This window comes from Eulemur rufifrons, chromosome 7, assembly GCF_041146395.1.
Source record: "Eulemur rufifrons isolate Redbay chromosome 7, OSU_ERuf_1, whole genome shotgun sequence".
In the NCBI taxonomy this organism is placed as follows: domain Eukaryota; kingdom Metazoa; phylum Chordata; class Mammalia; order Primates; family Lemuridae; genus Eulemur; species Eulemur rufifrons.
The window spans coordinates 150,246,794-150,260,699 of NC_090989.1; the positions used below are offsets into that span (position 1 = coordinate 150,246,794).

The following is a 13,906-nucleotide window of genomic DNA, read 5'->3' on the forward strand; positions in this document are numbered from 1 at the left end:
CAGGAGGGGAATGCGAATCTCCCCTGTGGGCAGCCTCTGCTCCCCACTCTCTGCCCAGCCCACAGCAGGGCTCGGCATGTCGGTGCACCCAGAAACAACAGGAGGGGTAAGCAGTGGGGGCACCCCGCTCTGCCCTGGAATTGGGGGCTTGGGGGGACAAGGCTGGATTCCAACAGGTGGAAGTAGATGCTACAAAAAGAAGCCTGGAAACTTGAATAAGGGCTGTAACTTAGATAACAATGTCATATCAATGTTAGTTTCCATGCTTTGATAACTGCCCTGTGGCTGTGCTTACGTAAGAAAATATCCTTATTTTCAGGAAACACACACTGAAGTATTCAGGGGTAAAGTGAGATCATGTCTGCAATTTACTATCAAAATGTAATAAAAGAAAAGATTAAAGCAAATATGGGGAAATGTTAATATTTAGGGAACCAGAAATTCTTGCAACTTTTCTGTAAATCTGAAACTAAGTGAAAATAAAATGTTATAAAAAGAAGGCAGCAAGCGGGGGTTCTCTCGTCTCCCTGATTCGTTCCCTCCTCCCTCTCCGCAGTCCTCTCCACAGTCCTCTCCTCGTCCTCCCGTGCAGAACCCATCAGCGGTGCGCAGCGCGCGCACCCGGCCCGCCTCCCTGCGCACGGAGCGGGCGCCCGGCCCGCCGCTGCACTCTCCTTCCCGCCCCGCGGACCCAGCACCGACTGCGGCCCGAAGCTGCACCAACTTTATTTGCAAAAGGCGGCTCCAAGCGCACGGAGGGGCTCCGGACTGCGCGGTCTCCCCGCTCCCACCCCCGCGGGCTACACGATGGCGAACTGGCAGATGTAGGGCAGCTGGTCGCGGCAGCGCTTGTCGAACCACTTGCCGTTGGCTGCGCCGGACAGGACGGCGCAGTTCTCGTTCTTGCCGCCGTCGGGCTGCGCGGTGATCTCCGTCTCCCAGTTCTTGTAGGCGATGCGGCCGCCGGTCATGTCCACCCAGGAGCCCTCCGTCGCCATGTCGTTGAGGCCCAGCCAGATCTCGGCCTCGTTGCCCACGCTCTGGCGCAGGTACTCGTACAGAGCGTCGTTCTCCGAGCCCGTCTGCGGGGTGCCCAAGGTGCCCCCGCGCGAGATGCAGTCCTCGCTCGCGTCGTGGAAAGTCTTCGTCTGGGTGAAGGCCAGAAAGCACTTCATGTGCACCTTGGTGCCCTTCAGGCAGACTGGGAGGGGGGAGAAATGGCTGTCACGGACGGTCCCCAGGTTCCTTAGCCAAAGAGCCAAGTGCCCAGGGCAGGACCACCGTCCTCTATCCCATCCTGTCCATCCCACTGGGCCTGGACAGCCCCTGGACACAGGCAGGAGGGGTCCTGGCCTTGAGCCCCCTCCTCCCCTTTGAGGGCCCTTTGGTGGTGGACGCTGCCATGCAGGCCCAGGTCCCCACTCGAGTAAGGTTGGCCCCCTCTGCTGCAGAACGCCTAGTCCAAGGTCGCAGCCCTTCCCAGGGCACCCACCTTCAGTGCCCGAGGGATGGGGAGTGCAAAGGCCAGGTCGTCTCTGCCCTTTCAGCTTTGGGGCACCCGCCGGGTCACAGAAGCTGGCCTTGGCCCTACACTACAGCTCAACTCTCATCTGCCCAGTTCTGCTTCCTTCCCCACCCTCCACAGATGTGGACCCAAGGGCTCTCCCTGATAAATTACCTCCATCTCAGAGTCAGCTTCCCAGGTGACCCAGCCACCAGCTCTGGTCCTCCTTTGGCCACACTGCTCCCTAGACCAGCCAGAGCACTTGCCTGCCTAGAGCCTTGACCACACGCCAGGTGCCCAGGACCTGAAGTCCCTGCCCAAGAGGCTAAATGCTTCCCGGGCCTGCAAGGGGGCAGCTCTCTGGAGGGCTGGTGGGGTGGGGCTGGGAGGGTGGAGCTGAGCTGCAGGACCCTCAGACAGAAGAGAAGACAGGAGGCTGGGCACAGGCCGTGGACCAGGGCCGGCTTTCAGGCAGAGAGACCTGATGAGTCCACAAATTCTCACCTTTGAACCTGGCCTCAAAGGTGGTGAGGGAGGTACATATTTGGTCAAATTAGGAGTATAGAATGTGTTTCTTTTTAGCAGGGTTTTTTTTTTTTTTACCTTGAATTCTATGGAAACATAAATATCTAGACAGAGGGGGTGTATGCCTCCATTTGTCATCTTGCAGCTGTCAGTGTTGGCTGGGGGGCTGCACTCCACCCCATCCCGTCCACTCATTCACTCACTCACCCACTCGCTCGGTTGCTTCCACTCCACTCAGCAAGTACTGATGGAGCAACATCTCCATGGCCCGGTGAGCGTCTGGGAACACTCCAAGCGTGGGCCCCGAAGCGTGGCAGAGGTGTCTACCTGCAGGCTCTGTCCCAAGTCAGCTGCCTACCTCACGCTATCCTGCAGCCTACACCAGCCAGCCTTCATTGCCTTTCCTTCCTTCTGGGACACTGTGACCCACTACCTAGACCCTCTGGGGATGAGGAACTTACTATAGTGGGGCCTGGGAGTGCTGCAGGAAGACAGCTCTTAGCTTTTGACCTCCTTTGAGGATTGCAGAAGACAGCCACCTTTAAGGCTGTGCCACCTCCCCAGAGCAGCCTGCACCCAGTGACTGACCAATGATCCCTTCGTCCCCAACTCAGGACAGTGCTGAAGGGTCATCCCGTCACCAGGGCTCCCTCGGCAGTCAGCCGAGTCCTTCATGGAGACCACAGTGCAGCAGGACTTCTCCCTCTGCCCACCCTGCTTCTTTCTGCCCTTTGCCTACCGCGGGTGCTGATCCCAAGAGCTGATCCCTTGGCATCCCTGCCTGGGAACCCTGCCTACCGCGCTCTCTCCAACACAGCCAGGCCTCAGTGTTGCTTCCACGATGCTGTCATCGCTCCTGACATTTTGCTGCTCTGGCCTCCTGATCCTGCTGACTCATGCGAGCCGCCTCCACCCCTCTGCTCCTGTCCTGCCCTGTGCTTGGAGTCGGTCCTCCTCATCTTCTCTAATTCCTGCACGTCCTTTATGGGCTCCAGTGACTCCGTGAATATGTTGAGGCTCCCTGAGAGTGTGGCCCTGGCTGGGTCACCTCTGCCTCTGCCCGGCAGAGATGTGCCAGGTGGGTGTGCTGATTGGGAAAGCAAAGGGTCGCCTCCCCTGACCCTGATTTCCTCAACTCTTTGGTTAGGTCACCAGGGCTCAGGAATGCTTTGGGTGGGTTTGTTGACAAGGTGACTCGTGGGTTGTGGTATTGAAGAGAGGATGATGAGCAGGAGAAGGTCCCCAAGGGAGACCAGGAGGCCCTGAGCTTCCTGGGAATCAGCAGACATGGAGGGGGCTGCTTTGGACCTCTGTATGTCCTGAACTTTGTGCAGGGAGGTCCCCACCACTTTACCTCACCTCAGGGGCCAAGTGGCACCTGGGCTGCATTGACTGCACAGCACATAGCTGGGCCATGAGGGGGACGTAGAGCTTACCCTGCAGATATACCCTACGCCTGCTGTATAGTTGAGGAAACTGAGGCCCAGAGTGGCATTGTGTGCATTCTTAGCATTCTCTCCTTGGCAGACATGTTGCTTCCCAACTCCTATCTTGTCTTCCTCCACCAGAGGCTGAAAAAGCCACATTCTTGCATTCTCATATGCTCTTGAAGCTACAGGTGGCCATATGATAGAGTTCTGAGCAATAGGATGGAAGTGGCAGGCTCCTACTTCCCTGATAAATGGGGCAGATGCGGCTGGACCACCTCTCCTCTCTGTTCTTGCTTCAAATGTACTCATGATGCCTGGAGTTGGGGCAGCTATTTTGGGACCATGAGGTGAAGCTTCTGAACAAAACTTATAGCTTCCTACTTGTAGACTCACTTTTTGTTTAAGCCACTGTTAGGTTTTCTGATACTTGAAGTCAGAAACCTCTCTGGAGATGCTCCCTTTCTAGGGCCCTGTCCCCTCGCCTGCCATGTTAGGGAAGCTGTCCAAAGTCATGTGTGGTCCTTCCTTCAACAAAGATGTACTGAGTATTATTGATACGTGGCAGGCACTGTGCTGAGGAGGGTGGTGGGACAGATAAGGGCCATCAGAAGCAAACATGGCCCCTGTGCACTTGGGGCTTGCAGTCTGGTGGGGGAGGCAGACTTAAGTCAACACATGAATGTACCATTACAAACTGCAATAGGTGTGTTAAAGGAAAGAACATCGTTCTGTGAGAGCTTGTCTGAGAAGCCTGATTGAGATGAGGGATTAGAGACTCCTGAGAAGGTAGTTCTAGAGGCATTTATTAGGTGGATCTTGGGGGAGCAATTCAGGCTGCCAGAAAAGCATGCGCAAAGGCCCTGTGGTGGAGGGGCAGAGTGTGGCAGTTTAGGACAAACAGATGAGCAGTGTGAATGCTGAAAGAAAGGATCTAGTGGGAGGGAGTGTGCAAAAACTGCCCAGTGAGAAGGATCTTGGAGGCTTCTGAGCAGGCAGGAGGGGAGGAGAGGGCCTTGCAGAGGGGTGGGCCTTGGTCAGAGAAGAGACAGGACGCAGGGAGGTTTGTAGATTGGCTAAGGGGGAGTCAGCGTGATTCTCAGCAGATGACGAGAGGCAGCATAGCAGAGCTAAGTGAGGCTCTGCTCCTTCTGGCTGTCGGCAGAGTCCTCAGTGCTCGGGTGGAAAATGGGAGTGAGGATATTATAACAGCCCACTGCATAGGTTTGCTGTGAATGAGCTAACTTGCATCCAGCACTTACACAGTGCCAGGCACGTAGTAAGCCCATGTGTGAATGTTAACTACTATTATTGTGAGTCAATATCCTCCATGGAAGGGAGGGCAAGCTCACGTAGGGGTGAGTCTGAAGTGTGTGGGAATGGAGACAATAAGACAGGAACATGAGAGAGAGAAGATACGTTGCCAGGCAGGCTGGCCAGACAGTGCGGGGACAGTGGCTGTGACCTTACTGTGCACCCAGGCTCCACAGCTTTGTGATTTCACGCACTCTCACTCAGCTGGCTAGTGCAGAGCCAGGAAGACGGAAGCGCAGCTCTCCCGACACCTGGCGCGGCTCGAGGCTGCTTCCGCTCAAATCCTGCTTCGCCACTAACCAGCCAGGGGAGCGGGTGCAGCGGGCGCAGGACTCCATGCCTCAGCTGCCGCCTCTTTAAGGTAGGGCTGATAAATCCTGCTCAGCACAGCCGTGATGATTGGGAGAGACGGGGCAGTGAAGCTGCTGACAACAGGGTGGTGAAGCCCCTGGGGGCTGCAGAAGCCAGCTGAGTGGAGGGCCCCTGGGGGTTTTGTTAAAAGGATGGGCAGCTACTTCTGCCCCACGGAGTACTCCAGGGGTCACGCTTCTGGTGGACGGTGACAGATTCTTGTTGGAGAGCCTTTTGTCCTCTTGGGACATCCCAGTTCCACACCACCAGCTGTGGCCAGGTTTGTCGGTGCACACCTGGGTGGGTTTTGCAGACACAGGTCAGGGGATCTCCCCGAGAGGAAGCAGTTCAGGGGTGTGGCTCCCTGAACCTGGTGCCCTGGACTGCAGGCCTGGCCTACAGAGCCTGGGCTGTGTGCTGGCTGGAGGTGACAGGTGCGTTGCTGGCTGCTGGCCTAGGCCCTTCTCTCAGGCGACCCTGCCCAGAGAGGCCGCTACCTGCGCTCACCTGTCTGCAGGGCCTGCTGCTCCTTCAGCAGGGCCACCTCCTGGGCCAGGGTGTCCAGCCGGCTCTTGAGCTCCTCAAACATCTTTGGGTTCACAACATCTGGGATGAAGAGGAGGAAATATGTGAGGAAGGCAGTAGAGTAGGGATTGAGGCAGGACAGGGATGGGCAGGGACCTCTGTCAGCCACAAAGGACAAGGGGAAACGACTCCCCTCAACTGGGTATCTTGGGATACTTTCTCTCTCTCTCTCCCTGCTGGTGGGGGTCCATTTAATCCTCAAGAGTGTCCTTCTGCGGGAGGCCAGCCTTCACTTGCTCCTGCTAGAATAAGACCTGGAGTGCATTTGTTCAGTCTTGTCGCTGGGGAGCAGCTGGGGCTGGGCTTAGCAGGGGCAGACCCTTCAGTGACCCCCAACCACCAGCCACCCTCTCAGCTCCAGGGAGAAGAGCACAGGAAGCAGGAGCCCTCTCGAGCCCCCAATTCACTCCCCGGGCCGGAAGAACGTGGCACAGACCCGCAGGGCATCATGCCAGCCTGGGGCAAGCATGTGCCTGGGCCCGGAGGTCCCCAGATGTGGGCGGCCTGGGCGAGCTGCTCCATCTCTCTCAATTCAGTTTGCTCCTGTGTGACATGGAGGCTAATAGCCCCACCTCAGAGGACTCTGGAGAAGACTGAAAGAGATGAAGCATGGGACAGAGTGTGCGCCCATCACAGCTGCTAGTAATGCGAGGGCAGAAGGGACCTAGGGTTTTCACTTTTGTGGAGTAGCCACTGCAGGCCGGGCTCTGGGTATGACCTTCCCATGTGCCTTCTCGTGTGATGCTCATGATGCACCTACGACGCGGGTAACCACCTTTGTGACGGCACACAGAGCCGGTTACACAGGGGCAGGAGGGGAAACGTATTTCTGTGTGTGTGTAAGTCAAAAGCTCTGGGGGTGGACCCCCGGTTTTCTAAAACCCCAGGGCTTCTGGAAAGGCCCCATTGGGCTCGAGGCAGAGGGTGGAGAAACACTTCTGTGGCCCATCTGGGCCTGCACAAAGTCCACATGCATGAAGAATGAGATCAGAGCCTTTGTCCACCCACAAGATGCCTTTGCAGAGGAATCACAGGCAAGACACGTACTTGTATATACAGAAATTAGTGATGTAATTTATCGAACATGAGGAAAATAACACCCAAATGAGCAAGGCAAAAAAGGGAGGATTTAGGCTGGCAAAATAGCCTGGAGTTATGTGTGCCCCGCACAGGGCTTCTGCCTCAGTCAGTTCACAGCAGCTGCGTACGCAGTCACATGATGCACCAGCAGAGGGCGCCATGTGAGGTTGTGCAAGTTGGGTACTGCACAATTAGCTGAGGGGACAAGTGAAGGCCTATGTTCAGCTCCTAAGCCTTGCTCTGGCTAGGCTGGGCCAGAACAGAAAAAGGGGTGCCTTTCTAGAATTTGCCAGTTCAGAGAGAGTACCTTTTGTAATCTGCACCAAGAAGCCTTTACATGCAAAGGCTCCTCCAGGGACTGGCCAAGGAGCAAGAAGCTAACAGCATTATGCTCACCCTAAGGACGGTGTGGGATTAGGGGGTGTCTCCACTGCCCCGTAATAGGAGTCAGGAGGCCCTTGTGCTGCCCCTCAGATTCTCAGTCTCAGATTTCTGATGTGTGTTATTGGGATGGATGCCCTCCAGGCCTCCCCAGGTCCCTGTTCTAAGGGCCTGTGACCCCTATGAGGCCATCCTGCCCTCCTAAGCTCCTGGGCCAGGTGTGGCCAGGTGGGCCCAGGAGCAGATGAGTTCCCAAAAAGTACCACAGGGTCCCCCCTTCTCACCCCTTTCTGGGGCCAGGATGGGGGCTTAGCACACGCTGTCCTTCCCTCCCTTTACCGGTCCCACTGGTGTGTTCTCTACCTCTTGGCCTGGGCACCAAGTGGTCCTCTCGGGCATTACTGTCCCTCCTCTGGACCCCTCTCATACTTTTGGGCACCAGTCCTATAGCTACACTGTTCCTGGGCTTCTCAAGCCTGGCTGCTCCTAGGGGTCACCAAAGACTTATGCAAAAGGTAGAGGCTGGGACCCATCCAGGCCCCTAAACCAGCATTTCCAAGGGCAGGGCCCGGGCACCTGGATTTTAACGTGTCCCCCAGATGATGCCGATGCCTGAGTGAGAACCACCACGGCTTACATCTTAAGAGCAGGGACCGTGTTTCTCTGCTGTTGTCCCCAGCATGTATATGGGTCCCTGCATGGAGAAAGAGCTCCACAGCCTTTATCGCGTAGGCGGATGGAGGGAAGCAACACCAAGCTGAGCCAGAACACGGAAGAGCTTTCAGCCAGAGGCAGGGCTGGGTGGCTGTCCCACTGGCGCCCTGTCGCCGTTCTGCAGGCCTCCAGAGCCCTGGGCCCACAGGGGTCTCCATGGAGACCACCTAGGGCCAGGGCCCGAGTGGGACAGCTGGAGAGGGCAGAACCTCACGCACTGTGAGCCGCTCCTTTCTTACATGCTGGAATACAGGAGTTACATAATTGAATATATAAATACTAAGTCTTTGGTAAACTTGAGAAATTGGAAACTATTTCCGACTTTTGAAAATTCCATTATCTGTCTTTGGAGCTGCACCCTTTACAAAGAATGTCCCTTGGTGCAATTCTGACTAATGCTCGCAGACATAACCATGCATGATATTGTCTTCCCATCTTAAATGAGCATTGTTTAGAAAGTAATATATGCATATAACTTTTAAAAATCCAAACAGTTGCCTAACAACTGAGACTGCCCCCAGGCTTCCAGGTTTTCTTCCCAGAGTTAATGACTGTCACTAACTCTTGTGGATCCTTCCAGAAAAATTTTATATATATTTACAAGGAAATAGGTATTTTTATATAAATTTCCTTTTCAAAGCAAACGTCAGCACAGTACCCATTCTGTTTTGAACTTTTCTTTGTTCACTTTGTAAACTGAATCTTGGAAATGATCTTCTACCAGCACCCAGATCTGCCCCCTCTTTTGTCCCAGCCTGTGGGGCTCTATGGCCCTGATGCTGATGTACCTCTGTGTACTGAACTAGCTCCTGGCTGGGGTGGGGGGGAACTGTCCATTTATGGGAGAGCCCCAGGGAGGGCCTGAGGGCAGCCCCCACACCCCTTTCTTCCCTTTTCTGTGCTCTTGGTCTTGGCCCTTTCTCTGTCTAAATCCCCACCCTTCCCCTATCCCCTTGAACTCTCTCTCCTTGTCTCTGATCCCCGTGGGGATGACAGCCCGGTTCATTGCCATGGCATTCCACTGCTGTTGTCTCAACACAGCTTGGCGTGGCCTCTCTACAGGCGGGGTTGCAAGGGCAGGTCTTGCTACAGCCAAGGCAACCCAAGGACACCCCAAACCCCAGAGGCCACAAAGGAGAGCAAAGCTGCTTCTAGCACACTGGTTTGAGGTTGAACATTTTTATTTCCTAGAGGCTGTGATACACTATGGAATTTAGAATTCATTTGTTCCTTTTTCCCCCCTGTGCATCAAGAGTATCACTGGCTTTGCATATTTTGTATCACAAAATCTTCAGGACAAGCCTTTGAGCAAATACTACTATCCCCATTTCACAGGGGAGAAAACCGAGGTTGGGAGATTGCAAAGCACAGCCTGTATAGTTCCCTGGTGAGATCGAGCATCTCCACAGTGCCAAGCCAAAGGCTTGCTTTCTTTAAAATATTTGGAAAGGGTGGGGAGGAGAGCAGAGGTCAATTTAGATGATCTGGAAGTTTCTTTCCAACTCTGAGAGTCAGGGATCCTTATAGTTCTGACAATCAGCCCTGCTATGAAAGAACCCCCAGGTCCCAGAGGGCACTTCACTGAAGTTCCCTGTCTGACTCATCCAGGAGGAAAATGAAGGGAAGAACCATGCGGACATATGAAGGAGAGGGGGACCTGCTCCCTGGAAGAGGGGGAGGGGCCCTGTCCCCTTCCTTACCTTTCTTGACATTTGCAGCCTTCTTGACCTTGACGGTTGGCGTCTCACCAGTGACTTGGGCCAGGAGGGAGAAGAGGCACAGAAGCAGGTAGGCCCCCCAAAGCTCCATGCTGCTGCCTGCAGTGGGTCTGGGTCAGAACACAGTGGCAGCCACGGCCCGGGCTGCACGTCTTAAGGCAGCAGCCCCAAGGACCTCTGTCCAGGAAACCCTCCCAGACTCCGCTGCAGGCTTGCCAAGAACAAAAAACAAACACAAGAGCCTGCCTGCAAAAAGAAGAAGGCCTGGGAGCCACGGAGCCTTGCTGCCCAGGGAACACCCACCCAGCAGCCTGGCCCAGCCTTCTAAAAAAGAGTATTATTTTCTAGGATTCTGAGAAATACGTGGTAGTTGCCATAGCTCACATCTATGGAGCCGTTACCTCGGGCTGTTCACTGCCATTAGCTCACAGAGGTCTCACCCCAACAATAGGAGGGAAGTACTGTCATTTCCCCACTTTACAGTTGGGGAAATTGAGGCTCATTGAAGTTAAGGGACTTCCCCAAGCTGCCCAGCCATTAAGGGGCAGCAATGCCCCTTAAGAGAACAATCGGGGGCTGGCTCCCTGATTGGAACCTGAATCAGGTTCATTATGATTATTTTGTAGTACTGTCTCTATGTTTTTGATGCATTTTTTTGGTTAAAAAATACAAGGGAATGCATTCCTTCTTTGCCTTCCCTTTCTCAGCAGTCCTATCCTAAAGCCACAAAGTGGGGCAGAACAAAGGTGGTGACCATGGCCAGGGAGGGAGAAGCTATGGTGACCCAGAGCAGTGTCAGAGAGGGAGTGGGAGAATGTCCCCTCGAGGGGTGGACTGGTGTGGGGTGTCAGAGCCCAGCAGGCTGGAGAGAGGCATCCCCTGGGAAAGCCGAGGCCCTGCCTGAAGCATTGGAGTCCAAGCAAGGAGAGCAGGGGGTCCACATGGGAGGGGTGGGTGGCAGAGCTAGGACACTGGTTCCACACAGGGACACTGATCAGATGAATAAATCTACTAAAGACAATGGGAGCCAGGTTTCCCATTGTCAGAGAAGAGAGGTACGTATACAGAGAGTGAATCCTATGGTGTAGGATTAAAATTAGAGTGATCGGTGTGCCCTTATGGACTTGAATATGTAAAGGTAAATCTGTAAATATAGATGGAAATGTGTGCGGCTAGGCCCCGCGGTCACCGGGAAGGCTTGGAGCAGCAAGCCCTCCAAAGTCCTGAGCGAGGCTCCTAGCACCCAAGTCCTGGCTTCTAAATACAACTTGCCACTAAAGGAACCAGAGCACCTTGGAGAAATGGCTGATTCCAGCACGGGGGCAGAGAAAGCAGAAAATGAGCCTGGAACATGTTGTTTTGCCAGAAAACAAGGAAGTGCTTCAAGAATGATGGGAACACGTCAGGAGGACACAGAGCCAGCTGGAAGAAGATTCCAGTGGCCAAAATCAGAGACAATGTGAGCACCAGAATAGTAATAGCAACAGAATCAAATGGGAAACCATGAGTGCACACAGATACAGGTAAGCAGGGAAATGCATTGAAAGTCTGTGTTCCTCAGTGGGATGTTTACATAGTCTCAAAGTATCCGCCCACGAAATACTCATTCCAAAGAGAAAAAGAGCAAATTCACAATGGAGAAACCCAGCAGACATCACCTTCAAGTGACCGAGGTTAACACCATCAACAATGGGACAAATTAAAAGCTTGTGGCCCCTGAGGGGCTATGGTGAGAATGCAGCGTGGCCCCATGAGCTTCCCGCCAGACAGACGTCAGACAATCCCAATGTGAGGGGCACCCTACAAAATTACTGCCAGTAACTTTCAAACCGTGCAGCTCCTGAATTGAAGACACAGAGCAACTAAATGCCCGAGTGATTCTGGACTTGACCCTCCACTCTCAAGGACGCCACCGGGACAGTGGGAGAAACGTGGTGGGGTCCGAGGAGCACATGGCAGGATGCACGGTCACACGCTGCATCAGGACATTTCGGTCAATGACAGACCAATGCACCACGGTGGTCCCGTAAGATCATAACAGAGCTGAATATATCCTATGGCCTAGCTTAGTCATAGCCATGGAAACACAGTAGCAACGCATTGCTCATGTGTTTGCGGTGATGCTGTGTAAACAAACGCTCTGCTATGTTGCCAGTTGTATACAAGTACGGCAATATAATTATATACAGTGCGTAATACTTAATAAAGATCATAAACGGCTATGCTACTGGCCTGTGTGTTTACTCTATTATACTTTTTGTTGTTATTTTAGAGTGTGCTCCTTCTACTTATAATGTAAAAAAAGTTAACTGTAAAACAACCTCAGGCAGGTCCTTCAGGAGGTATTCCAGAAAAGGCATTGTTGTCATGGGAGATGACGGCTCCATGAACGTCATTGCCCCTGAAGACCTTCCAGTGTGACAAGACGTGGGGGTGAAAGTGACATTGGTGATCCTGACCCTGTGTAGGCCTAGGCTATAACGTGTGTGTTTGTGTCTTAGTTCTTAACAAAAAGATCTTAAAAAGTAAAAAAAAAAAAAATAAAAAGTTTTTAAAATAGAAAAAAGCTTATAGAATAAGGATGTAAAGAAAGAAGGTATTTTTGTACAGCTGTACAATGTCTTTGTGTTCTAAGCTAAGTGTTGTTACAAAAGAGTCAAAAAATTAAAAAAACTAAAACGTTTATAAAGTAAGAAAGCTATAGTCAGCTAAGATTATCTATCATTGAAGAAAGGCAATGTTTTTCTTATAAATTCAGTGTAGCTTACGATAATCTCCTAGGCCCTCATGTTCACTCACCACCCACTCACTGGCTCACTCAGAGCAACTCCGGTCCTGTAAGCTCCATTTGTGGTAAGTGCCCTATACAGGAGTGTCACTTTTTATCTTTTATGCCACATTTTTACCACACCTTTTCTATGCTTAGGTATGTTAGGTACAGAAATACTTACCATTGTGTTACAGTTGCCTGCAGTATTCAGGACAGTAACATGCTGTGCAGATGTGTAGCCTAGGAGCAATAGGCTACACTATATAGCCTAGGTGTGTAGTAGGCTGTACCAACTAGGTTTGTATAAGTGCACCCTAGAGTGTTCATGCAATGACAAAGTCACCTAAAGATGCATTTCTCAGAACATATCCCCATTGTTAAGTGACACATGAGTGTATCCCTGTTACTCTCCTCATTCGATGGTGTGCTATGATTAGGTAGGAGAGTGTCTTTGTCTGTAGGAAACACACACTGATGTGGCACCAGGTGGACAACTTACTCAAATAGTTAAGGAGGAAAATGTTTTTTGTACTGTGCTTGCAAATTTTCAGAGTTTGAGGTTTTTCAGAAATAAAATACAGCACTGTGTAATTCAGGCTTTCCCTGCCTTCCAGGGCCCCTGCCTTGCCCCATCTGACTTAGGGAGGGGTGTGTTCTGCGGGAAACTAGCGTGGCTGGTGATCCTGTGATCCTGCCAAGGGTGGGAGCCCTGGGCAGGGAGCAGGGAGCTGGCATGGCCCTATAATGACACTGGGCTCCACCTCTCACATTCTTCAGAGTGGGACAGCGTTTTGTATTTGCAGCTGAGCCCTTGGGGAGACAATTTGGTGCCTGATGATTACGCAACCTAACAAGAGGACTTGCTTCCTGGAACTCTGGGTGGATGGCAGATGGCAAGAGAAAATAATTAACATTCTTCTTCTTTTTTGTAAACTCCTTTGCTTTCCTGGTTTTCTTACCTTGGCCCAACTTTATTATGGCCATTCAGTGGTAGGGAAATGGAAGTAGTATGCTAACTAAATGCAAGGCAGCCAGAGGCCCCAAGTTTTCCAGGATAGGCCTGCTGGTTAAGGCCCTCGGGACTGCGGTAGGGTCTCACCGGGCACCCAATGCGGCCGGGGCAGGGTGGAGAATGCAGCCCCACACTGAGGAAGGGACAGAGAGGGCTTGGCCAGATGAGAAGGCATTGAGTGAATGTGGACCGGGCTCTAGGCAGGGAACATACGAGCAAAGGCTTGGAGCAGACGGGAATGGGGCTGGGAAAAGCATAACGCTGGAGATGTTGTTCAATGGGGTTATCGGGCCACATTAGAAGACTTGGCAGCCTAGCCTGGAGGCCGTGGGAGGCCCACGGAGAGCCAGGCTGGGGAGGGCCGGATCAGAGCACACGCAGCGAGCACTCTGGCTGTGGAGTGGGGGTGCACTGGGCGCCCAGGGAGGTGGCAGAGAGCTAGTTAGCACCTGTCCAACGTCAGCCCCCACGCAAGGGGGGACCACACCTTCACTGGGGGGAGTGTGACTCTTCCCTGCTTGACCT

General features: G+C 53.0%; 1 protein-coding gene across 1 annotated transcript; it reads right to left on the bottom strand.

Moving 5' to 3' along the window:
* Positions 1-581: 581 nt before the first annotated feature.
* CLEC3B (C-type lectin domain family 3 member B) lies at positions 582-9,709 on the bottom strand. The gene is made up of 3 exons (XM_069473525.1): positions 9,582-9,709; positions 5,629-5,727; positions 582-1,201 (listed from the first exon to the last, which is right to left on the bottom strand). The coding sequence occupies exons 1-3, from the start codon at positions 9,688-9,690 to the stop codon at positions 801-803; spliced, it is 609 nt and encodes a 202-aa protein (XP_069329626.1). The 5' UTR covers positions 9,691-9,709; the 3' UTR covers positions 582-800.
* Positions 9,710-13,906: the final 4,197 nt, after the last annotated feature.